Raw genomic sequence first — 26,402 nt, 5'->3', positions numbered from 1 at the left:
ACTCAAGTGAGTGTTGGGAATTGAATTGGGGTGCCCTGCAAGAGCAGCGGGTGCTCTTACCCACTGAAATGTTGCTCCATGCCACTCATCCAATTCTTACCTTCATCTGTTCTTTGTTGCTATCACAAAATGCCTGAGACTGGGTAATTACTAAAGTAAGGAGGTTTACCCCAGCCAGGAGGTTACCTCTCTACAACAAAACATCTCAGGAAATGACTTTATAAATAAAAATATTTATTTTGATTCACATATTCTTTTGGGGACACACAACTGAACTTCTATGTTGGAAGTTGCTTGTCTGCCTGAGAACTGTGGGAGGGCTGAAGGAATGTGGGGAGGGATCATTGTCTATGCCGCTAGAGTCTTGCCTGTGTGCTGAAGAAACTATCATTCACTTGAACTTGTTCTTTTTTTTTTTTTTCAGCGCTGAGGACCGAACCCAGAGCCTTGCGCTTGCTAGGCAAGCGCTCTACCACTGAGCTAAATCCCCAACCCTGAACTTATTCTTTTTTAGGGGGGCGTTTCAAGACAGGGTTTCTCTGTGTAGCTTTGGAACCTGTCCTGGAACTTACTCTGTAGACCAGGGTGGCCTTGAACTCACAGAGATCCATCTGCCTCTGCCTCCTGATTAAAGGCATACGCTACTACCGCCGGGCTTGAACTTGTTCTTTGAACATGTGTATTGACTGAGATAGGAGAGGAGAAAACATTCATTTTGACTCAGTTTAAGAGAGAGAGTCTACGTGACAGGGAAGGCATGGAGAAGTGTCTTGGTCTTGGGAGGTGTGAGCTTGCAGCTGCTCTTTATTACATATGGTAGATGAGGAAGCAGAGGGCTTGGGTAGGAAGTGGGTGTTATTGTTAAGACCCACACCAGTGACCACTTCTTCTAGCTAGGCCTCATGTCCCAAAGATTCAAAAGCTCTCCAAACAGTGCCACCTGCTGGGGACAAGAATTCAGACATACAAACCTGTGGGGAATATCTCACATTTAAACCACAACAAAATCTATGCCACCAGCCACTTTCTCAACAATGTCACCAGGAATGGTGACACACACTTGCAATCTCAGCTCCTGGGAAGCATAGATGGGGCTGTTGTGGCCACATCGTAAGACCCCTGAGCAAAACCACACAGAGCCGATATCAATGCAGAACACACAGGGGTTTATTCATAACAAGCAAGCCCAGGCTTGGTTCGTGCCCAACATGCAACACAGCGGGTGGAGGAGGCTGGCCCTGAGCTCTCAGGGTGAGGGGTTTTTAAAGGGAAAAAACACAAGCAGGGTGGTACAAGCCTTTGCATCATATGATTGGGTGAGGGTGTGTAACCTTTGAATTTACTGGTTGGGCGTTACAGTTATCATTTTTGGGCAGGCCTGGACAAGTCCCAGGCTTTGTCCTTGAGCTACCATGGGGGCTGACTGGCCTAATACATACTGACTGTGGGGGCTGACTCAGTGGCCCAGGCTCTGTCCTTGAGCTGCCATGGAGGCTGGCTGGCTTTGCACATTCACATTGACCCATGCACGTAGCTCTAAGTTGGTGAGGGGTCCCAGACAGTAAACAACTGGCTGAACTCTGAGCAGTCAGAGTACATGCAGAAAGGAGCTACTGCCAGGACTCTGTCTCTTGTTCACGGCCCTCCCAGAAACTGCTTGCTCAGTCTCAGGAAGCTGAAATTGAGGCCTGATCTCTGAGAGAAGACTGAGCAGTCTGTTATGGTGTCTGCTTGGTCCTTTCATTCCCCTCTTGAGTTGTATGTCATTACCAATCTTGGAGATGTTTCTTTTTGGTAAAAGACTTTATCAACAGGGTAGAAGATTATTTTGGAGACTAATTTGATCAGGACTTAAGATTTTTCCCATTATCAACGGCAAAGTGAGCTTCCCCTTATTCGGGTTTTGCCATCTGCAAGTGTGGTCCAGGGGGTGATATTGGGATCCTAGCATCCTCAGTTTAGTGGTACCCAGACAGGGATCATCATTTAGTTAAGACCTCAGTGACATAAGAGCCAACAGTAATTAGCAGAAGTTCAAGGTCCAAAAGTCCTGTGATGGCTCATAGAGTTCCTTATCCTGAAGGAACTTGGAAATGAGAATGGGGACCAGTTATTACTTTATCTCAGGTTCCCTATAACAAGAATTCCCTTTTGATCTAACATTCCAGGGTGGGAGGAGGCTGATGTTTGTACTGCTGTAATTACTTCTTCCTGACCTTGAGACATTGTTGTCAGGGCCCTGGAAAGCCAAAATGTTAGTCAAAGGCAAGCAGGGAATATTTATTGACCAACTGAAGAGATGGCATTTATATCAGCTGGATTGGTCCATATCAGCTTTCAGCAAGTTCAGGGCTTGTCAGCAAATGATGCCTGGATGTGTCTGTCAGGCAAGTGGAAACCTGTTGAGACAGATATAAAGTAGGAACTGGAGTTAACATTCATGAACATTCAGACCCACAGTCTCAGTAATTGTAGTATTATCAATCTGCATTGAAATCCATATTGTGTTTTCTATCTAGAGAGCCAGGTACAGATTGGACTGAAATGTCTTTTGTCTGATGAAAAGCATCTGTAAGTCTATTTTTAGAACCTGTTTGTCTCTTTTTTTTCTAAGAGAGCTAGTAGCTTTAATTAATTAATGCATTGATCAATTAATTAATAAGGTGGCTGCAATCTTGTGGAAGACTCTGGTTGGCTGATGTTGCTAAGCTGACAAAGTTAAAGCTAGCCCAGTCATCAATGCCTCAAAGATCTGAGAAGGATAAATTTTACCTGAGTGCAGACTTCCAAATCTATAAAAAAACAACAGAGATTATCCATTCCCAGACCGCCATCATGCCAGGCTCCTGTAGTCTTCACAACATTGGCAGGACAGGTGTCAGGACAGCATCAGTCTTGGCTGCTGGGCCCATAATTTCTCCCTTGGAGGAGCAATTTGGGAAAGACCAACCTTATCTTGTGAGTATCTCATTTGTCAATCCTGGGCCGGATCCCTGGCAGCAGGTGTTGAGTCAGGGCATCTTGCCCAGTGGTCAGTGTTGTCCGAAATTCAGGTGGCGTCTTCTTGTTGTTGTTCCATATCTTCTTTGAAAACCTCGGGAGTCATTGCTAGGAGCTGGGCGTCTCTGTTTGTTATAGAAAGCTTTTTATCAAATAATTTAAATGCCATATTCATCAGATCTTTGACAGGTTTGAGGACCATTATCTATTAAATATCTGAGCCAAACAAATCTAGGCCTAATCTTGAAAACTTCTCTAAGTTTGATAACAGTAACCAACCTAATTTGTTATCCTGTAGATACATTTGTCAAACGCAGCTCTCAGGTTCTGTTTTTTTCTGTTTCTTTAAATAGCTTATAATTTAAATAAGAGCTAACAGTATGCTTTAAACTAGTATCTGGATAGCTGGATTATTAGTATTAATTGTATGCCCTAACACAGAGGACATGCAAACTCAGACACTCAAAACCAAACATACATGTGGCCACATTTTCATTCATACCTGCTGAGTAGACAGACATTTTTAAAACTATGACCCTTTGGAGTCTCAGTGTAACAGCAGAGAAAGAAACCTGAAACATGTTTCTTTCTTTCTTTCTTTTCTTTTTTCTTTTCTCTCTCTCTCTCTCTCTCTCTCTCTCTCTCTCTCTCTCTCTCTCTCTCTTTTTGGTTTTTTGAGACAGGGTTTTGGAGCCTGTCCTGGATCTCACTCTGTAGCCCAGGCTGGCCTCGAACTCACAGAGATCCGCCTGTCTCTGCCTCCCGAGTGCTGGGATTACAGGCGTGCACCACCATGTTTCATTCTTTTATACATTTAAATCATTTTCTTTTATCATTACTTAAGCCTTTTTATCCTCAAACCTCCATAACCTGCTTTTACACATCCCAATAACTTGCATTTCACAATCTTAAGTTACTTTCTTTCTTCCCAAAATGTTTTTTTATATTTCCATACCTAAAACCTTTACATCTTAGACCCCACATAAACTTTACTTATACTCAAACCTCACAACTTACTTAAACTTTGAAGTTAAACTTAAAGTTCCACATTTTTATACCTCAAACTACTTCCTCAGACCCAAAATATCACATACTCAAACTCACAACTTGCTTAAGCCTTCAGATTTTTACATCTTAAACTGTTTCCTCAAACCAAAAAAAATCATTTATTCAAACTTTCATCCTCATATCTCAAGCCTTTATATTCTTATAAAAACATTACATCTTAAAACATCTTTTTCTATTCAGTTCATTGAGCTATCCTTTACTTGGAATTTGATATAGTTTTTTTCTCCTTATCTCAACCAACAATAATTTGTAGCCAGTTCTCTTAAATGATGGCAAGTATTTGTAACTCACTGAACTCAAATGACCCAAGCCCATGTATCTTTGACTGTTAATTCAACAGTTTTCTTTTCAAGCAATATCACGAGAAGAATTAACAAGAGAAGCTGCTGGCCAGCAGAAGAGACCTTGACGTTATCACAGAGAAAAACTTGGCCTAGGAAGGCAGGGAGGGGAGCATATAACCAGAAGATGTCCTGTGTCCCAGCCTGCCTGCAGTCGGGACACATCTCTCCCACTCACGTCCCTCAAGGGAACACACAGAGGCTTATATTAATTATAACTGTATGGCCATGGCTCAAGCCTTTTGTTAGCTAGCTCTTGTATCTTAAATTAGCCCATAACTATTAATCTATGTATTGCCACGTGTTCTGTGGCTTTACCTGGTCCCATCACATGTTGCTCCTTGGGCAGCTCACTGGTGTCTCCCCCAGCCTTCTTCCTGTCTCTCTCTTTGAATTTCCTACCTGCCTCTAAGCTGCCTTGCCAGAGGCAAAAAGGCTTTATTTATCAACCAATCAGAGCAACGCATATTTGTAGCATACATTTCCCCATCACTTCCTTTTTTCTGTCTAAACAAAAGGAAGGTTTTAACTTTAACCTATTAAAGTTACATATACAAAACAGTTACCAAGCAAAAATTACAGTTACAATCTAGTCTATTTGTATTTTGTAAAATTAAAGAAAATATTTTATTTATCCTGCATTTGTGAGTCTAAGGTTTTGTATCTAATTTATCTTTTATCATAACCAAGGAAAACCATAATTATAACTATCTAGTCTTCAACTACATCAAAGACCTCAGAAGGATATAACAGTACCTAAGTAAACAGGAAGAGCATTGTAAGCAACTTCCATGAATCTAGAATGACAGAAACAGCTGACTGCCTGGACAGTCACCCAAAGTACTTTTGCAATGTTGGGGCATCCATTCTTTAGCCCACAGGCCTAGAGTCTCTCAGTTGCTTCTGTATGTCCTGTAGAATGTCTGGAAGTTTCTTCTGAAGAAGCATTTTGCCTTCAAAGTTCAGTGGTCACCTTCCTATGGGTCCTGCAAGTCCAGTCAATACAACATTTTGTCAATCAGTCCAGGCAAGAACAGTTTCTTGCCCAAATGGCTATTTTTTTTTTAAAAGATTATTTATTTATTTAGAAGAGGACATCAGGTCTCACTACAGATGGTTGTGAGCCACCATGTGGGTGCTGGGAATTGAACTCAGGACCTCTGGAAGAACAGCTAGTGCTCTTAACCTCTGAGTCATCTCTCTAGCCCCCCAAATGGCCATTTTTTTCCAAGAGGAAGATAAACTCCATATGGAGTGGCTTCAATGCCCATCTTTCTCTTTGAAGTAAATCAGTGCTGCCAGGAGCAGATGTGTCTCACTGTCCAGAAAGTCTAAGTTTTAAAAACACTTTAAATGCCATATTCTGTAGGCCTTTGAAGTGTTTGAAGATTACCTACCTAACTGAAATATATCTATATATACCTAGAAAACTTAACTAATATGACTATAAGTTTGATTATCATGGATGACTATTAACCTGTATTTCTCAACTATTCACTATAATTTCAAATGAGTTGCACAAACAAAATACTTTAAACAAGAGTAGAAATATACATACAGTATAACAAAATTAACTTTAAATTTGTAATAAACTAAAATCTATATCAATTTAAAACATTTTACACAAGTTGTTGCTCTTTAAAAGTAGATTTAATAATCTACTCTTTCATTCTATCATATCTATATCCTATCTTTCTATATTATATCCTCCTTTCTTCTTTTAGAAAGAGATTGACTATGACCAATAACAAATTGCAACCAACAGCCTGAACAAAGACAAACATCTGTAAACCATTTTTTTTTTTGGAATGTGGGTGTAGTGTTCTAGGCTACTTCCTGCTGATAGGGGGTGCTGGTAGTCTTATGGGGATCCTGAGAAAATTTGAGATAATGGTCAAGTCGTGGGAAGTCTGGCTATAACCTTTGTTAATAGGTACCATCTGTTAAGGTTCAGGAGGTCTGGTTTGATCCAATCTGATCCATTTGGAACAAATCCGTAGCCTTTTGCTTCCTGTGGAAATAAAAACAGAGCCTCCTTTTCAAAGCAACATATCCTTAGATTCAAATTTTGAAGTCAGGATACCTTTAAAATATACATATTGGTTTAACTGAACAGCCTTTACAATCAAATGTCTTTTTGTAGTTAAAAATATCAAAGACAACACAATCCAGATTGTATGTGTAATATCCATCTTTACATGTCTTATTTTTATATTACTTTTACTATCTCTTTAAAGACTTTATTTTTTAAAACTATTTGTTTATATAACTGTCTTTATTCATTTTCTCCTCTCTTTCAAGCCTACATTTTTACACACACTGTAAACCATTTAAAGTCTTGTTCCATCTGAATCTGTCTTATTGTGAATCAATTGCTTTAAACTGCAGCATTACTAGGATTGAAATGGCTCCACCCACCTCCGCTTCCCAACATGGCAGAACTACATTTACTGCTAGCTCTGGGAACCTGGCTCACCACTGACTATGGGAAGCAGTGGGTCTATGTTTCCATCCAGCAGCATGTAGCAAGAAGCTTTTTTTTTTTTTTTTTTTTTGTATTAGCAAAAGCTAAATCTGTCATGACGCACTCAAGCCTACACAACACTGCGAACCCACCATACTGTAACTCATGGCTTTTAGTTTCATTTTAGAACTTTTTTAAAAAGCTTTTTTAGGTTTTGGGCCCCGCATTGGGTGCCATTAGTAACTGGAAGATTTCCTGTGTCCCAGCCTGCTGGCGGCTGGGACAAATCTCTCCCACTTGCATCCCCCAGGTAAACACACAGAGGCTTATTAGCCCATAACTATTAATCTATATATCACCACGTATTCTGTGGCTTTACCTGCAACCCATTACATGTTGCTCCTTGGGCAGCTCGCTGGTGTCTCCCCCAGCCTTCTTCCTGTCTCTCTCTTTGAATTTCCTGCCTGCCTCTAAGCTGCCTTACCATAGGCAAAAAGGCTTTATTTATCAACCAATTAGAGCAACACATATTCGCAGCATACAGAAAGACAGTACCCCATTAGAGTGGTGGGCATAGAGTGTGTCCTTGGCTGCCAGTGCTCCTGAAAAACAGTTTTTGTTAACTCCTGTGACTGAAGTCAGAGTCTCTGTCCAGCATCCACAGTTTTTATCAGTTACAAGCAGTCAAATACCCATCACCTTGCCCGGAGCTCCTGTGTCTTCCCACCTGTACTGAGAACATGCACCCCCCACCCTCTGTGAGAGCAGGCCTGATAGCAAGAGAGCTACGGAGGAGGGAGGTGGCCCTTGCTATGCCTCTTTTTTCCTTCTCTCCCAGGAAAATAAGGGAGGTTAGTAGACAGAAACAAATAACATTTACACAGACAATCCAGGTACTGGCACATCAGCACTGAGATAACTTGCTCACTCACAGCTAGCAAGCCCTTCTTACAGTACACAAGCCCCACCTGGCAGGAGCTATCTGCTTATCTCAGTTCAGCCAGGGGGACCCAGTTCCCTCTACTGTGGGCAGTGGTTTGCACATCCTTCCAGTGGGGTAGGCAAAGGTCTAGGGGAGAAGAAGGGGACTGTCCCATAGAGTCCATCACAGTCAAGTCAACAATGAGAACAGTTAACATACTACACACAAGACCAAGGGCACATGAAGAAACTTTGCCTCAATGAGACAACCAACAAAGTTCCCCCAAAAAATGATGGCCTGATGTGCCTGGAGGGAGCGACCCTCCAGACTCAGTCACAACAAAACCATCCAGACTCAAGGCTCTCTGTCCTCGATCAGACAGACACTGGGGCCTTCCACATCCCCATCAATCAGACATGCACTGGGGCCTTCCACATCCCCATCAATCAGACATGCACTGGGGTCTTCCACATCCCCATCAATCAGATATGCACTGGGGCCTTCCACATCCCTGCCTCCAGGTCCCAGAACATCTCCCGAGACCCCCATGATCCCAGCTCACCAATGCATTCGCTGGCTGCCTGCCATAGGCACTGTCCATTACCGGATCACATCACAGATCTTAGCATGCCTTAGAAAATGAACATACAGAGTCAAACAAAGACAAGGACAAACATAGACACACAGAAACTTACCAGCCAGTTAGGAACCCCTCAGATTGGGGACTGGGGTTGTGGGGGATCCAGGATGAGCCCCCAAATGTTGTGCCTATGTCACAAGACCCCCCCAAGCAAGATCACCACAGAGCCGATATCAATGCAGAACACACAGGGGTTTATTGATAACAAGCAAGCCCAGGCTTGGTTTCGTGCCCAACATGCAACACAGCGGGTGGAGGAGGACAGCCCTAAGCTCTCAGGGTGAGGGGTTTTTAAAGGGAAAAAACGCAAGCAGGGTGGTACAAGCCTTTGCATCATATGATTGGGTGAGGGTGTGTAACCTTTGAATTTACTGGTTGGGCGTTACAGTTATCATTTTTGGGCAGGCCTGGACAAGTCCCAGGCTTTGTCCTTGAGCTGCCATGGAGGCTGGCTGGCCTCACACATTCACATTGACCCATGCACATAGCTCTAAGTTGGTGAGGGGTTCCAGACAGTAAATAACTGGCTGAACCTTGAGCAGTCAGAGCACGTGCAGAAAGGGAGCTACTGCCAGGACTCTGTCTCTTGTTCACGGCCCTCCCAGAAACTGCTTAAGTCTCAGGAAGCTGAAATTGAGGCCTGATCTCTGAGAGAAGACTGAGCAGCCTGTTATGGCGTCTGCTTGGTCCTTTCAGGGGAGGGCATGATGGCTCCTAGGTATGCTTGAGGAGAGGTTTATTTTAGATGAGGGGAGGGGAGAATACAGCCAGAGGCATCTGGAAGGGTCCAGGAGAGGAGGGGTGGGGGAGACACTGAGAGGAAACAACAGAGGGAGACAAGGAAAGGCAGAGGAACCAAAGTGGCTGAGTGAGGAGGGAAAGGGAAGCTGGGGAAGCTGGAGAGGCTCAGGGTAGGGTAAGAAGTGCTCCCACAGGTACTGAGGGGGATTTGTCTCAAGTTCTTTGGAGCCTGACAGCTGCAGTCTGAGGTTAGCCCAGGCTAAATAGAGAGTTCCGGATTAGCCAAGGCTATATAATAAGCATTTTTTTCCTCAAGAACAAAATAAAATAATGGAGGGCTAGAAAGATGGCTTCGTGGTTAAGAACACTTGCTGTTCTTCCGGAAGATTCCCAGCACCCACATCAGGCAGCTCACAACTGCCTGTAGCTCTAGGGGGAACACACACACACACACACACACACACACACACACACACACACAAATACACACACACATACACACACACACACACACACACACACACACACACACACACACACAATCTTAAAAAATTTAAATTTGGGCTGGAGAGATGGCTCAGTGGTTAAGAGCACTGACTGCTCTTCCAGAGGTCCTGAGTTCAATTCCCAGCAACCACATCATGGCTCACAACCACTTGTAATGAGGTCTGGTGCCCTCTTCTGGCCTGCAGGGACAGAACACTGTATACATAATAAATAAAATTTTTAAAAAATTTAAATTTATTTTTTCTTTCTTTCTTTCTTTTTTTTTTTTTTTTTGAGACAGGGTTTCTCTGTGTAGCTCTGGCTGACCTTGAAACAGCTCTGTAGACCAGGCTGGCCTCAAACTCACAGAGATCTGCCTGCCTCTACCTCCTGTGTGTCAGGATTAAAGGCATATATCACCACCGCCCGGCTTAAAATTACATTTTTATTTCTCCTGAGTGTATATATATCTGTGTGTGTGTGTGTGTGTGTGTGTGTGTGTGTGCCATGGCACATGTCTCGCAGTCAAAGGACCACTTAACTTGTGTGAATAGGGTGTCTTCTATCACGTGAGTTCTGGGGATCCAACTTAGTGGCAGGTGCCGTTATCTGCTAAGGCACTCATCCAGCCGTGTTGGGTTTTGTGGTGAGGAGGTGAGGAAGGATCAACTTTAGCTCCAGGTTGCAGAGGGCTCCATCTATGCTCCCTTGGCTCCTCCTGCGTGGGCAGAGCATCATAGTGCATGTCTTGTTTGGATGACGTGGTGTCGGGACTGCGGCTGCCGGGACTGCGGCTGCAGCTTCCCCATCATGTCTACAACTATCTTGCAGTAGTCCTTTCTGCCCCTTCCCAAGATGTCCGCTGAGCACTGGGGTGCGTCGTGGTATAGATGTCCCTTTTGGGACTGCACACCCATGGTCACTTGCTCTCTGCATTTGATCAGTTGTGGGTCTCTGTAACAGCCTCCATCTGCTGCAAAGAAACTCCTGTGATAACAGGCGGGAGCTGCATTTATCAAGAGCTTGCAATGACCCCTTAGCCATTTCCTAATATAACCAATCTGCCAGTCACAATTAGCCCGGTTAACACAGTTAAACATCTGTGGTAAAGATTCATTAGTGAGACCAGCGAGATGGCTCAGCGGCTAAGAGTGATTGCTGTCTTACCATGAGCCAGAGTTCAGACCCCAGCACTCACATCTGGCAGCTCACAATCACCTGTGACACCGGCTCCAAAGGACCCAATGCCCTCCTGTGGCCTCTGTGGACACACACACACACACACACACACACACACACACACACACAGAGAGAGAGAGAGAGAGAGAGAGAGAGAGAGAGAGAGAGAGAGAGAGAGAGAATAAACAAATATTTTTTAAAAAGATTAATCTAAGCTTGGTAGTGGTGCACCCAGCACTTGGTAGGCAGAGGCAGGTGGATCTCTGTGAGTTCGAGGCCAGCCTGGTCTACAGAACAAGTTCCAGGAGAGCCAGAGACTACACTCTGGATCAGTGGGTATAGGTGCTTGCGGCCAAGCCTGATGACCTGACTTGGAAGGAGAGATCAACACCCACAAGTTGTCCTCTGACCTGCACACAAATGTCGTGACACAGGTGCATTTCCATACATATACACATAAGAAATGTTAGAGATGAATTTATAAGTTAGGCACAACAGTACCCTAACAATAAACAGCTAGTAACAAAGTAAGTGATCATAAAGTTATATGAACGTGGTCTTCTCTCTCTCTCTTCCTCCTCTCTCCCTACCTCTCTTCTGTTCCCCTGTCTCTCCAAGGTCTCAGTCTGTATTCCAGGCTGGCCTTAAACTCCACACTCTCCCACCCCAGCCCCCAGGTGCACCACCATGCTTAGCTTCCAGTGTGTTCCTGTGTCACTCTTGTGCATCTTGGGATATCAGGAGACGACAGGATGCCTGTGTGGTTGTAGGAGCTAATGGCATGGGCCCTGAGACAGGTGTGGGGATGCTATTTGAGCATGAGCAGCAGTGCTGAGGTGTTTAGCTTGAACCTGAGATGGTTGAGTCATGGGCAGTAGGTACAGCATGGCCACGCTGGATAGAGGGGTACTCCCATTCTGGAAGGGATGGAGCAGAACAGCATTAGATATCATCATGTGGGAAGAATGCCAAATGATTGGGAATTTGGGTGTTAGAGAGATGGCTCCATGGTTAAGAGCACTGGCTGCTCTTGCAGAGGACCCGGGTTCAGTTCCCAGCACCAACGTGGAGGTTCACAACCATCTGTAACTCCAGCTCCAGGGGATCCAACCCCCTCTTCTGGCTTCCATGGGCACTGTACACACATGGTGCACAGGCACACATGTAAGCGAGCACTCATACACATAAAAAATAAGACAAGATAAAAAATTTAAAACTTTGAATTTCTCTATTTTCTGAACTTTCTTTTTCTTCTTTTACATTTTGATGATTTTATTTGGTGTACATATGTGGGTGTACTTGCTGTGACAGGCAAGTGGGGTCAGAGCATGATGTGTGAGAGTCCATTTGCTCCTTTTACCATGTGAGTTCTGGGGATCAAAGTCAGGTGATCAAGTTTGGCGGACAGTCTAGAGTCTGGAATGTTCTACTTGACACTGTTCTGGGCCATGGTTGCTTGTGACTGCTGAGGCTGCAGAGTGCAGGGTTGGGATGGTGGACCAGAGGGTGGCACCTGCCCAGTGTACAGTATAGACAGAGCCAGGGCCCAGGGCACAGGCAGGGCAGGACTTAGGACTGGTAGAGAAACAAGAAAGAAGAAACAAACCCCCAGTGCATCAGCCCAAGGGCTGTGGCCAACGAGAGGTGACCAGGTCACAGCACTGGGCTCCAAGACTGGACAAGATCTGGTGTGCCCAAAATAGCACAGCCGAGGAGAAATGATTAATTCTAGAATTAGAATTATAGGAGTGATTCAATCTCTGTGAAAGTGTGGTTGTTATAAAGGGGGGTTAGGCTGTAAAGCTGTCTGTCCCTCACTCCTTCCTTCCTCTGTCTCCCTCTGCTCTTTCCTGTCTGCCATAGGATGCGGGCCATTCTGGAAGGATGGCTCAGTAGTTAAGAGTGCTTACTGCTCTTCCAGAGGATTCAAATTTGGGTTCCAGCACCATGTCAGGTGGCTCACAGTCGCCTGTAACTCCAGCCATAAGGGTCCAATGCCTAGTTCTGTCCTCCATGGGCACATGGGCACTGCATGCACACAGACACACAGACACACAGACACACAGACACACAGACACAGACACACACACACACACACACACACACACACACACACAGAGAGAGAGAGAGAGAGAGAGAGAGAGAGAGAGAGAGAGAGAGAGAGAGAGAGAGTAAAGCAAATGACTTTTGTAGACAACTTTGGGAGAATAAAATAATTGGTGAATTAAAGCCATGTGATGAATGGATGAATGTCTGGGCAATTCAGGCCAAAGGGGCTTAACTTCCGCCCTTCTGAAGAACTCCCAACCCTGTGGTTACCCAACAAAGACTGTCTTCCTTCCGACAAGGGTCCCCAGGGCACCTTTCATGTCCCTGTTCCTCAGGGTATAGATGAAGGGGTTCAGCATGGGAGTGACCACAGTGTACATCACTGCAGCTGCTGTATCCTTCTGGGCTGTGTGGGAGGATGTGGGGTTGAAGTATACCCCAATGAGTGTTCCATAGAACAGTGACACCACAGACAGATGGGAGCCACAGGTGGAGAACGCCTTCCGCTTCCCTCCTGCAGATGGGATCTTCAGCACTGCTGCGAAGATGCGCATGTAGGAGATCAGGATGCCCATGAAGGTGGGGATGATGGGCAGTGCACCCACAGTGTACACCATGGTGTCGTTGAGAGACGTGTCTGAACAGGCCAGCTTCAGCAGTGAGCTGAGGTCACAGAAGAAGTGGGGGATCTGGTTGCGGGCACAGAACGAGAGGCGAGGCAGCAAGACTGTGTGGGTCAGGGCATTTGCAAAGGCTGAGGTCCAGGAGGCACTGACCAGGAGGCCACAGAGGCAGGGTGTGATGGATGTAGTGTAATGTAGAGGGTGACAGATGGCCACGTATCGGTCATAGGCCATGGCGGTCAGCAGGAAGCTGTCGATGCCGGCAAACCAGATGAAGAAGAACATCTGTGTGAGACAACCAGAGTAAGAGATGCTTTTGTGTCCTGACACGTGGTTGGCCAGCATCTTGGGGATGGTGGTGGAGGTGAAGCAGATGTCTACAAAGGCCAGGTTGGCCAGGAAGAAGTACATGGGCGTGTGGAGCCTGGGATCAGTGACAATAGCCAGGATGATGAGCAGGTTCCCCAAGCCTGTGAGTAGGTACATGCTTAGGAAGACAGAAAAGAGCAGCTCCTGCTGTCTGGAGTCCTGTGACAGGCCCAGCAGCAGGAACTCAGAGACCCCGCTGAGGTTGGCACCTTCCATGGCAGGCCTAGAATAATAGGAAGAAACTGGATCTGTCCACCATGCTGACTGAGGTCCATCTGTCTGTCTGTCCTTGCCCCCCCCCAACCCCTCAGCCCTGCACCTGGATTGTGTCCCCTTTCCTTGCTCAGAACCCCCTGAGGCCCTCACTGGGACACTCTAGGCAGGGACTCCACCTCTAAAGCAGGGCCTCTGACTAAAATCCCACAGTGATAGGCTGGGGATGACTCAGTCTCAGAGTGCTCACCTAGCATGCACAAGGCTCCTGAAAGGGAAAAAGGTAAAAACAATGCTGTGTGGGAGTGGGTATATCTGTCTGGGAGAGTATGTTTATCAGATTTCCAACACTGTCACAGAATGCTTGAGACAGTGCACAGCGGGACAGGCTTATCTCGGCTCACAGCTTCAGAGGCTTCAGTCCCTGCCTTGAGCCTGGGTCAGTGTGAGACAGTACACTGCAGTGGGTGTGGCAGACGAAGAGAGAGGAGGAAGGGGCCAGTACCCCAATGCCAATGGCTCTGCCTCCTAAATGCGTCATTATTTCCCAATAGTGACACAGGCTGATCACCCAGTCTTTATTATTATTATTATTATTATTATTATTAATATTATTATCATTATCATCATCATCATCATCATTATTTTGGTTTTTCAAGACAGGGTTTCTCTGTGTAGCCCTGGTGTTCTGGAACTCACTCTGTAGACCAGGCTGGCCTTGAACTTGGAGATCCACTTGCCTCTGCCTCCTGAGTGCTGGGATTAAAGCTGTGTACCACCACCGCCTGGCTTATTTTTATTTTTTGAGAAATAATCTCACTATGTAGGCCAGGATGGCCTTGAGCTCACAGTGTTGGGATTGTAGGCACTGACCACCTTGTGTGGCTCCAGTGTTTTCATAACTATGCGTGTGTGCATGTGTGCAGAGCCTTAGGAGGCCAGAAGAGGGCATCAGGTCCCCTGCAGCTGGAGTTACGGGTGGTTGTGAGTTGGTCAACATGGGCACTGGGAACTGAAGGGCTTTCTGTGTGAGCAGCACAGATTCTTATCCACCGAGCTTCTTATCTAGCCTCTAACACACGGCCTGTGCAGGCAGCTCCAGACCCAAGGTCTGATGGACAATGATTTCATTTCCTTTCTTGCTGCTGTTATTTCTGTCTTTTTGAGACTCCTGTAGCCCAGGTGGGACTTGAACTTGCTATGTACCAAGGCTGACTCTGATTCTCCTGCCTCCACCTCCCAGTGCATGGATGACAGCTGTGTGCTTCCATGCTCTGTGGGTCATTTCCTGGATGTGTGACCAGAAGTAGGTCTGCTTAAAAAAGAAGGAAATTCAGGCTGGCAAGATGGCTCAGTGGATAAGGGAGCTTGCTGCCAAGTCTGACAACCTGAGTTCTATCCCAGCTCTCACATGGTGGAGGGAGAGAAAGGAATCTTACAAGTTTTCCTCCGACCTCCATACCTACACACACACACACACACACACACACACACACACACAGAGAGAGAGAGAGAGAGAGAGAGAGAGAGAGAGAGAGACAAATGACAGACAGACAGAACGACTCTCTGTAGATAGATGTGGGAGGGACCACACCACACAGCACTAGCTTTCTCTGGACTATTTTTTTCCTTCTTAGTTTGGATAATTTGTTTTGTTTTGTTTTCTAATTTTAAAACAAGGTCTCTATGTAGCCCCGACTGTCCTGGAACTCCACATATAGACCAGGCCTCAAACGCAGAGATCTGCTTGTCTCTGCCTCCAGAATGCTGGGATTAAAAGTGTGCGCCACTAAACCTGGCCAAACTGGAATTCTCCATATTTTTTGGATGCATGAAAATCAAACTTTCTCTTTCTCTCTTACACACACACACACACACACACACACACACACACCATTCCCACTTTCCAGCCCTGCCTGAGTTGGTTCGTTAATTTCAGACCCCAACAGCGTTCTGTGCTCAAGACCACCACTCCTGTGAGCTGTCACCCAAGGACCCTTAAGTCCTCTCAGGTGCCCTCATCCTTGCTGGGCTTGCTCAGATCCCCAGAGGCTGTGTCCACCCCATCTCAGTGTCTGGCCTGATTCTGGGCCCTGGCTTAGCTTCACCTCCACTAAAGTCAGAGCTGCCCAGGCAGGGCTCGGGGTGGACAGTGGTGGCCATTGGCTGTCCAAGGGTGCTGACCGTCTTATATACCACCTATCCTCTTCCTCCTCTCCCTCTTCCTCTCCCTCCTCACCCTTTCTTCCTCCTCCTCCCTCTGCTCTGTCTTCCCTTCTGCCTTCTTTTTCCATTTTCATCATTCTTTGTGGTGCTGCAGATGGATCCCGGGACTCTGCTTGCTGACACTCTTCCACTGTGCCACATCCTCCACCTTTGGTCTGTTGAGACAGGGTCTCACTCTAGCCCAATCTGGTCTGGAGTTCACCATCCTCCTGCCTCAGCCTCCTGCATGCTGAGATGACAGGCGTGGGTCACCACACCCAGCCTCCCCACCCCCCACCGCTGATTCTCAGCTTGTCTTATTGACTCTCAACCTTACCTCTTGCTGGTTTCTTTGGCACCAGGCTTGATCTGGACCACTCTCTACAATGGCACCTGATCAGGGTGAGGGGACCTCCTCTTTGTAAAAGCTTGCACTGGCTTCCTGCTGCCCTGCTCTAGATAGCTGGCAGCTTCCATTCATGAAACACTTGCTGTATACAGAAGACCATGACAAGGAATGGATGGAGCTCCCCTCACTTAGCACTCCAGCTAAGGTCTCTTATTGCCATTCATGCACTGAGGGGACTCAGGAAATTACCAATTGCCCTTCATGTCACGGTCTGTCTTTCTCCAATGCTCTTAATACCATACTATACAGCCTGAGTGTGGTAGGCTCATCTGTCACCCCAACACTCAGGAGGTTGAAGGAGGATTACAAGCTCCAGGTAGCCTGAGCCACATAAAATCTTGTCTCAAAACATTGCCATGCAGGACCCAGGCACTGTGACCACTCAGCAGAACTGCCATTTTCTTGTGTCTTTTTTATAGCCATGACTTAATGAGGTCTAGAAAGGGTCACACAGTGGGCTCCTCTGAACCCTCCACAGCTCACTGCCTCTTTCTCCTTCTGGCCAGCTCATTTGTCTCCACTCACCTATGGGAAGTGTCCCTCTGACTCTGGGATTCCTGGTGGGAGGTGAGCCAGCTCTTCTTGGGAAAGGGTCTTGGATAGTGTGTGACCCGTTGACGAAGCTCTTTGGCCCTACCAAGGACAATGCAAGGCCTTGGTAGAGCACTATTTACTCCCCATCCTCATATCCTGGGCTTGGTCCCGAGGGTCTTGTTAGGACACTGGCTAATTGTTTGTTCTGTGTTCGGTTCCTATCGGGCCAGCTTCTCAGGGGCTGAGGGCACAGGAGCTCCTTCCCAGGTTTTCCCTCCACACCTGTGGTGCCAGTGTCTCCAGAATTCTTTGGGGGACTCCCTGAAGAGCATGGTTCAGTAGAATTCCCTTGACACTTAGTCCTGCCCAAACCCTAGGATAGGTTTGTGGCTTCCTACTGCAGAGAGCAATAACCCCGTTCATACTTATTCTTTTGTTGTCTTTTTGGGGGGCGAGGGACACAATGTCTATAGCAGGAGCAATTCCTGTTTTGTCCATATGTGTTTAGGCATGCAGCATTCTCATATCCTCCAGTGGGAATGGAGTCCCTTGAATTAATGTCCTCTCAGCCTGGTCCTGTTCTTCCAGGAATGGCTTCCCTGCCTCACTTTGACAGCAGCAGCAACTGGCTCAGTTCTCTTGCTAAGGTTGCTCCCCAACCTCATGCATGGTCAGGTTCCCACTGACCTCACTAGTTTTTTCGGTAATCACTCCTCAGCTCCCATTCCCTTCTAAACTCTGCTTTCTGGGGCCCCAAATTGCATATTTGGGTCCTCTGTCTGGAATTTCTCCACATCTCCTGTGGGTATGTTCCTCAAGCTGAACTCTGTTTAGCCCAAGCCCCTTCTGCAGAACACACTTCCCTGCCCCGCTTCCCACCCTGGCTCTGGGCTCTCCTTACCCTTGACCTGCGGTTTTTGCTGTTGCTGCTTGCTCTCACACCCTGGAGTTTGTCAAGCACAGGGTTTGGGGCTGAGCTTTCTCTGCAGTCCGAGCGCTACTCAGCTGGGACACGGTGTCAAAGGCTGCCAGAGGCCATTGCTGGAATGAACAAGCTAGTCTTTGGGAGATGTGCTGTGAGGGCACACTCAGTCTTCCCAGCAGACCACAGGAGCTTCCGGCTGGATGTGCGGTGGCTTGAACACCGTGTGTCCTGACCATGGGAGGGGAAGAGATTGGAGAGACAGCTCAGTAGGTAAGAGAATTTTCTGCTCTTGCAGAGGACCCTAGTTCAGTTCCCAGCTCCCAGTTCACAACTGCCTATAATCCTAGCTGCTGCTCTGGGCCTGAGGGCACTGTTCACACATGTACAAGGGGGCCCACCCCCAGACAAACACACAGACACATACGTAAAAAGTGAAACAACTCTTTTTGTTGTTTGCTTTTTCGAAGCAGCGTTTCTCTGTGTAGCCCTGGACCAGGCCGGCCTTCAATCAGAGATCCGCCCGCCTCCGCCTCCCAAGTGCTGAGATTAAAGGCGTGCACCACTACTGCCAGACGAAACAACTCTTTTTAAAAGACAAAACAAAGAAAGGGATCAGAGCAGTCAGGATGAAGATGCACACCAGTCCACTAGCACTGGGACCGGAGGCCCGTCCTCATTGCATGGAGACCGGATCTGGCCTTCCAGTAGCTTCATGACTTTTTATTTTGCTGCATGCTTTGATGTTGTGAAACACTGGATTATGTGGCTTTAAAACTTTTCCTCTGGGTATCCCGCCTTTTGGGGGACTCTGCAGCACCTTCAGGCATCAACTCAACTCTGAGAGTGAGCAGGATTGGAGGAGGCGCCTCGTCCCCTAGTGGCCACAGTGAGAATCACCGCAGAGCAGAGCATGGCAGCTTTAACCGGAGGTGCCTCCTCCCGGGTCCCTCTTCCTCCTCCCTTCTCTTCCTCTCTCCGTCCTCCATCTTCCCTCCTCCTTCTCTCTCCTCCCCTCCCCTTTTCCTGTGTAGCAGATGAACCCAGGACCCATCACATGCCAGGCAAGCACTCTTCCACTGAACCACACACAGAGCTACAGTGTTTCCAAATTAGTTGAGTTTTTATGGAGTCGTGGTTCAAGGCAGATGTTTAGTGTGCACATGTCATACTGTAGACTACCTCATACCCCCACCACAGGATCCCACCGTGTAGCCCTGGCTGGCCTGGCCTGGCTATTCTCCTGCCTCAGCCTCCTCTATTGTGGGATGACAGGTGTGCCATCATGACAAGAGTTGCTTGATTATACTTTTGGGTTTTATCTTGTTGTAGATAGAGTCTAGCTATGTAGGTCAGGCTGGCTTAGAACTCTCCATATCCCTGCCTCCTGCCTCTTCAGTGCTTGGATGGCTGGTGTGGACCATCACTTCTGGCTTCGGTGGTTTCTTTTTCTGTCTGGTTGGGTCCATCCAGTTGCTGTGTGTCTTAGTTTACTTTCTACTGCTGATTAGAACACCATGACCAAAAGGAACTTGGTGAGGAAAGGGTTTATTTGACTTACATATCCTGAATCACAGTCTTTGAGTTGCAAGGCAGGAACTCAAACTGGGCAAGAAGAACCTGGAGGTGGAGCTGATGCAGAGGCCAAGCGGGGGTGCTGCTTACTGGCTTGCTTCCCCTGGCTTGCTCAGCCTGCTTTCTTATAGAACCCAGGACCTCCAGCCCAAGATTGTCATGGTCCTTCCATATCAATCATTAATCAAGAAAGTGCCCCACAGGCTTGCCCATAGGCTCATCTTATGGAGGCATTTTCTCCATTGTGGTTCCCTCTTCTCAGGTGACTGATGCTTGGGCCAAGCTGACAAAACTAAGCAGGACACCATGTGTCTTGTGTGTGTTCATCTGAGGAACTCCTCAGCTCTAAGCAGGACACCATGTGTCTTGTGTGTGTTCATCTGAGGAACTCCTCAGCTCTAACTGGGACACCATGTGTCTTGTGTGTGTTCATCTGAGGAACTCCTCAGCTCTAACCAGGACACCATGTGTCTTGTGTGTGTTCATCTGAGGAACTCCTCAACTTTAATCTGGACACTGTGTGTCTTGTGTGTGTTCATCTGAGGAACTCCTCAGCTCTAACCAGGACACCGTGTGTCTTGTGTGTGTTCATCTGAGGAACTCCTCAGCTTTCTTGATCTTTCATGACACTGACTATTTAAGAACATATTTAGGGCTGGCTCGAGGGCTCACTGGGCAAAAGTGCTTGCAATCAAGGCTGACTTGACTTGATTTTGATCCCTGGGTTCAATATGGTGGAACAACTGACTGCCACAAGTTGTTCTCCAACCACACACCAAATAAATAAATAACAAGTAATAAAAAAGTCATTTCAAAACAAACCTATTTAGATTTTGATTGTTAAGATTTGCTAATGGATACAAACACTCTATCACTGAAGATCAAAACACTTTGACATTTTCTTCTTCTTTGTTTTGTTTTGTTTTGTTTGTTTTTCGAGACAGAGTTTCTCTTTGTAGCTTTGGCTCCCTTCCTGGATCTCACTCTGTAAACCAGGCTGGTCTTGAACTCACGGAGATTCTCCTGCCTCTGCCTCCCGAGTACTGGGATTAAAGGTGTGGGCCATCACCACCCAGCTTACTTTGACATTTTCTAGGTATGGTGATGCAGACATTACTATTCCAGTTACTTTGGGAGGCTGAGGAGGAAGAATTACAGTGAATTCAAGGATAGGCCCTGTCCCACAATAGAAAGAAAAGAACTGGGGGATGCAGCTCATGGGTGGAACCCTGCCCCAAAATCCTCCAGTGAGGGGTTGGAGATTTAGCTCAGCAAGGCCTTGGGTTAGGTGCTCAGCTCTGGAAAAAACCAAATCCCTCAGTGGGGGGCTGGGGGCGTGGCTCAGGGGTGGAGCCCCGCCTAGAATCCCCAGTGGGGGGCTAGGGGCGTGGCTCAGGGGTGGAGCCCCGCCTAGAATCCCCAGTGAGGGGCTGGGGGCGTAGTTCACAAATCAAGCCCCTGTCTAAGCCACTAATGGCAGTACAGACACTGTCCACTTGAAACTCTGAGTTGAGCAATCTTAATTAAGCCTTGGGCTCACAGTTAGTGACAATAGAGGCTTAAAAATGGCAGTACTACCAGGGAGTGGTGGCACACTTTTAATCCCAGCACTCAGGAGGCAGAGGCAGGCAGTTTAAGGCCAGTCGGAACACACAGAATGTGTTCCAGGACACCTAGGGCTACACAGAATCCCTGTCTTTTTTTTTTTTTTTTTTTTTTTGAGACAAGGTTTCTCTGTGTAGCTTTGCGCCTTTCCTGGAACTCACTCTGTAGCCCAGGCTGGCCTCGAACTCACAGAGATCCACCTGGCTCTGCCTCCCCAGTGCTGGGATTAAAGGTGTGTGCCACCACCGCCCAGCGAACCCTGTCTTGAAAAACAAAACAAAACAAAAAGGTAGCATCAATCAATGACAGAGGTGATAGTCATTGGTGGGTTCCCATTCCACCACTCATCTCTGTAACTATCAAAACAGCACAGTAACTCGTGTGTTGACCGGTCAGCGAGGATCACCCTGAGTGACTACTTAGGTAACATCTGCAGACGTGACTCAAGCAAAGTCACTGCCAAGGTCATCAGGGGCTGGAAGTTTCAGAGTCTTGTTGGCGGTTCTTTCTCTGTGGATTTCAGAGGTTCGATCCTAGAGTCCTGGCCTCCTCCTCCTCCTCCTCCTCCTCCTCCTCCTCCTCCTCCTCCTTTTCTTCTTTTGAGACAGGGCCTCACTGTGTAGCCCTGGCTGGCTTGGAATTGACACTGTAGACCAGACTGGCCTCTAACTCACGGAGACACACTTGCCTCGATCTCTAGATGGCTGGATCAAAGGCATGTGCCACCATGCCCTTCGTGCCCTGTGACTATTCCTGGAGAGAAGTGAATAAAGGCTTGTTCACTCTGGACAGGCACTGACCACAGACCAAAGTAGTTACTCTACCCACTCTAGCTCAGGGAACCAGTGCATTCACCGGGGTCTCTTGGAGAGTTGGGTGACTCAGAGGCAGCTCCCCAAGCCCCCACAGACAGCTCCGCCTTCGAGTCTCTGCCCCAGCGGTTCTTACCTCTCTGTGACCTTGGGGAGGGGCCTTGCGAATCCTGTTCATTTGAGGAGTTTCCTGAGGCGTGTAAGTTTTCTTCACTTCCTTCGTCTATGATAGGAGCCTTCATCCCTTCTCCGGGAGTTTGGAGGAAAGCACTAGACAACAATCCCTCCCAGACTGCAGACAGGTTAATCACGGCATGAGGCAGGCTGGCTGAAGGGCCTATCTATCAGTGCTTCTTCTTTTGGAAACAGTCTCAAGTAGTCCAGGTTGACTTCAAACTCAATATGTACCTGAGAATGACCTTGGACTGCTTTTTCATTTGTATCTATCATTAGTTTTCCATGTGTGGTGTGCATGTGTGTTTGTATTTTTTGTTTGTTTTTTTGAGACAGGGTTTCTCTGTGTAGCTTTGTGCCTTTTCCAGAACTCACTCTGTAGCCTAGGCTGTCCTCAAACTCACAGAGATCCACCTGCCTCTGCCTCCCGAGTCCTGGGATTAAAGGCATGCACCACCACCGCCCAGCTGTGTATATGTATTTTTGCATGTGTGTATGTGTGTGTGCACATGTGGAGGCCTGGGGTTGATGTCAGGATTCTTCTTCTATTCCTCCATCTCCATCTTATTCTTTGAGGCAGGGTCTCTCCATAAAACTCAGAGCTCACCAATGTGGCTAGTCTGTCTAGCCAGCTTGCTCTAGGGATCCCATCCCTGCCTTTGGAGGCTAAGATTGGAGGTGAGTTATCATGACTACCCAACATTTGTATGGGCTCTGGGAATCTGAACTCATGGAGTCATGCTTGTGTGGCAAGCATTTAATGGCTGAAGCCGTTTCCTCAGGCTGACTATGAAATGCCGATCCTTCTGTCTCCACCTTCTCAGTGCCTGGGTGAAAGGCATGCTTCACCATGTGCAACCTAGAACACCTGCCCTCTTATTTAAATAATTTACAAAACATTTATTATGCGTGTATATGTCATAAGTGTGTGGGTGCCCAAGGAGGACAGAAGAGGGCATTTTGGATCTCCTGGAGCTGGAGTTACAGGCAGTTGTGAGCTGCGAGACATGGGTGGTGCAAACCACACACAGGTTCTCTGGAAGAGCAGCAAGTGCTCTGAACAGCCAAGCCAGCTGCCTTCCTCTAAATGTATTTTTATTTTTATTTTTATTTTTATTTTTTTGAGGCAGCTTCTTGCTATGTCTCCCATGCTGGCTGAAAACTTGAGTTAACCTTCCTGTCTTGGCATGCCAGTGCCAGTGTGGGGATGACAGGCATGCACCCCAAGCTGGGGCATAACATCTAGTTTTCTACAAGTTCACCCAGAAGTGAGAAGTGCACTCTGGAGGAGGCAGCTGCCAGTTGCAGTGAACCGTGCGCATGTCCAGCCTCAGAGACGAGCTCCTGGGAAAACCAGCATCCTAGGACATCACCGCTTGGCCCTGAAGTCAGCCCTGCCCATGGCCTTGACCAAGGCCATTCGGACTTCTCTGTTCCTCAGGCTGTAGATGAGAGGGTTGAGGGTGGGGGTGATGAGGCTGTAGAAGAGGGATACCACATTGTCCTGTTGTGGGCTGTGGTAGCTGCCCGGGACCATGTACATGAACACAGCTGCTCCATAAAAGAGACCCACGACGGCCACGTGTGAGGAGCATGTGGTGAAAGCCTTGTGTCTGGCTTCGGCTGAGTGCATGCGCAGCACGGCCCCCAGAACGTGGCCGTAGGAGGTGAAGATGAGCGACAAGGGCAGCAGTAAGATCAGCACCCCGGAGATAGATAGCGCCAACTCATAGGCGGACGTGTCTGCACACGACAGCTTGAGGAGAGCTGGCAGCTCACAGAAGAAGTGCTCCACGGTGTGTGAGGCACAGTAGGGGAACTGCAGGGTGATGGAGGTCTGGATGGAGGCCACAAGTGCGCCTGAGAACCAGGATACGCCCACCATCACCAGACACACCTGGCCTCTCATGAGCACCTGGTAATGCAGGGGGTGGCACACAGCCACATAGCGGTCATAAGACATGAGGGATAGAAGGACACCCTCAGAGACACCCATGAGCATGAGGAAGAACATCTGGGTGGCGCAGCCCCCGAAGGTTATGGCGTTCTCTCCCTGCAGGAAGTCAGCCACCATCTTGGGGATGGTGACCAGCGGGAAGCCAACATCCAGCAGTGAGAGTTGGCTGAGCAGGAAGTACATGGGTGTGTGGAGTCTGGAGTCTGTGGCAATCAGGAGAATCAGGATGGTGTTGCCTAGCAGTCCTGTGGCGAACATGGTGGCCACGAGGAAGAAGAGGGTGAGATGGGGCCCTGTGTAGCTGAAGAGCCCCACGAGGGTGAAATCTGAGGTTGTCGACGCATTTGATGTCCCCATCCTCCCAGAGTGCATCACTGTCGAGGGAAGTACAGGTGATTTGGTCAAGGGATCCAGTGGGATAATTTTACATCATAATGTAACTGTTTGGTGGTGGCCTCCAGGAGTCTCACTAGAAAGGGGATGAAAATTTATGAATATGTCCAGGGTCAGCTGAATATATCCAGTGAGGGGCTGGGGGCGTGGCTCAGGGGTGGAGCCCCGCCTAGAATCCCAGTGAGGGGCTGGGGGCGTGGCTCAGGGGTGGAGCCCCGCCTAGAATCCCCAGTGAGGGGCTGGGGGCGTGGTCAGGGGTGGAGCCCCGCCTAGAATCCCAGTGAGGGGCTGGGGGCGTGGTCAGGGTGGAGCCCCGCCTAGAATCCCAATGAGGGGCTGGGGGCGTGGTCAGGGTGGAGCCCCGCCTAGAATCCCAGTGAGGGGCTGGGGGCGTGGTCAGGGTGGAGCCCCGCCTAGAATCCCAGTGAGGGGCTGGGGGCGTGGTCAGGGTGGAGCCCCGCCTAGAATCCCCAGTGATCAGAACATGGAGAAGTCCACTGTGGAATCTGAGAGATAGCATCACAGTTTCTCTCAGGCAAGCGCAATCTACCAACATTGACAGTTGAAGTATGTCACTAAGCTGAAGGACACAAGCCAGCTCCAGTGGAAGATCAGAGGCACACAGCTCACTAGACACCCTGCGGCTGAATGAGGTGTGGGATTTTGAAGAGGTCAAGATTCGAAGTACGGAGACCTTGCCCAAGATGACACATGAAGATGAAGGTAGATCGAGAAATGTGTGGAACCGGGATGAAAGGCTCATTTCCGTATCTTTGGCAGAGAGAAGATCTGAAAATCCAGAACCGTCAGAAATGGAATATCTGGGATGGTTCAAGAGAGACGGAGAGTTGAACTAAGTGTTCCCCATGACAGAGGAGACACATCAGCCTGCTTGTTAAGTTTCTGGTGTGTGTGTGTGTGTGTGTGTGTGTGTGTGTGTGTGTGTGTGTGTAGTCTAGTTGTCAGTCTTGGGTGTTGTTTCTCAGGGGCTGTGCTGTCCATCTTGGTTTTTGAGATGAGGTCTCTCCCCAGCTTGGAGCTTGACAAGTAGGTTAGCGAGCCAAGGGACCAGCCTGTTACTGCCTCCCCAGAGCTCGGGTCATAAGCTTCTGCCACCATGCTCTCTCTCTCTCCCTACTCTAGCTCCCTCTCCCCCTCTCCTCCCCACTCTCTCTCCCTCCCTCATTGTGTATACATGCACATGTGGTGGCCAGAGAGCAACTTGGAGGAGTCAGTTCTTTCTCCTACTATGTGTGTACCGGGAACTGAATTCAGGTCCTCATGCTTGTATGTCAAACACTCTTCTGACAGAATAGTGTCCGCAGCCAGAAGCTAGCTCATGGCAGGTGCGTTCTGTTTCATGTGTATGAATGTGTGGCCACCATCCTCCAGCCTCCCCTCCCTTGATCTCAGAGCATCTTGCAGAAATGTTTATACTTCTCATCTCCAGCTCTGAGCTCATCTGTGTTGAAGGTGCCCCTGTTATGGTTGATGAGGACACACCCACAAGCACAGACATTCTGGCCTTTGGAGCACAGGACAGACACCTGCTTTGCCATATATCCACAGGAGGTGAGACACTTGGACACCAGGATCTGCCTGGAGAACACCTGGCACCTAGGTCACCATGCCATTACCATGGATACCCTCCAGTCTCTCTGACTTGCTTTCCTCTAACAATGCTTTGCTGAGCTTCATCAGAAACCTTTGGTCCAGGACTG

The 26,402-nt window shown here is 47.8% G+C and overlaps 2 protein-coding genes across 2 annotated transcripts; both read right to left on the bottom strand.

Moving 5' to 3' along the window:
- Positions 1 to 13,156: 13,156 nt before the first annotated feature.
- On the bottom strand, positions 13,157 to 17,360 carry LOC118597784 (olfactory receptor 1361-like). The gene is made up of 2 exons (XM_036209447.1): positions 17,235 to 17,360; positions 13,157 to 14,105 (listed from the first exon to the last, which is right to left on the bottom strand). The coding sequence occupies exon 2, from the start codon at positions 14,096 to 14,098 to the stop codon at positions 13,157 to 13,159; it is 942 nt and encodes a 313-aa protein (XP_036065340.1). The 5' UTR covers positions 14,099 to 14,105; positions 17,235 to 17,360.
- Positions 17,361 to 23,658: 6,298 nt separating this feature from the next.
- Positions 23,659 to 24,661, bottom strand: LOC118597646 (olfactory receptor 2Z1-like). Its single transcript, XM_036209263.1, has one exon. The coding sequence runs from the start codon at positions 24,658 to 24,660 to the stop codon at positions 23,701 to 23,703; it is 960 nt and encodes a 319-aa protein (XP_036065156.1). The 5' UTR covers position 24,661; the 3' UTR covers positions 23,659 to 23,700.
- Positions 24,662 to 26,402: the final 1,741 nt, after the last annotated feature.

Source organism: Onychomys torridus, chromosome 17 (genome assembly GCF_903995425.1).
Source record: "Onychomys torridus chromosome 17, mOncTor1.1, whole genome shotgun sequence".
In the NCBI taxonomy this organism is placed as follows: Eukaryota; Metazoa; Chordata; class Mammalia; order Rodentia; family Cricetidae; genus Onychomys; species Onychomys torridus.
This window is presented reverse-complemented; position numbering and strand designations above follow the sequence as displayed.

Coding starts and splice junctions, on each gene's coding strand:
- LOC118597784 (XM_036209447.1), bottom strand. CDS start 14,098: ATGGAAGGTGCCAACCTCAGCGGGGTCTCTGAGTTCCTGCTGCTGGGC.
- LOC118597646 (XM_036209263.1), bottom strand. CDS start 24,660: ATGCACTCTGGGAGGATGGGGACATCAAATGCGTCGACAACCTCAGAT.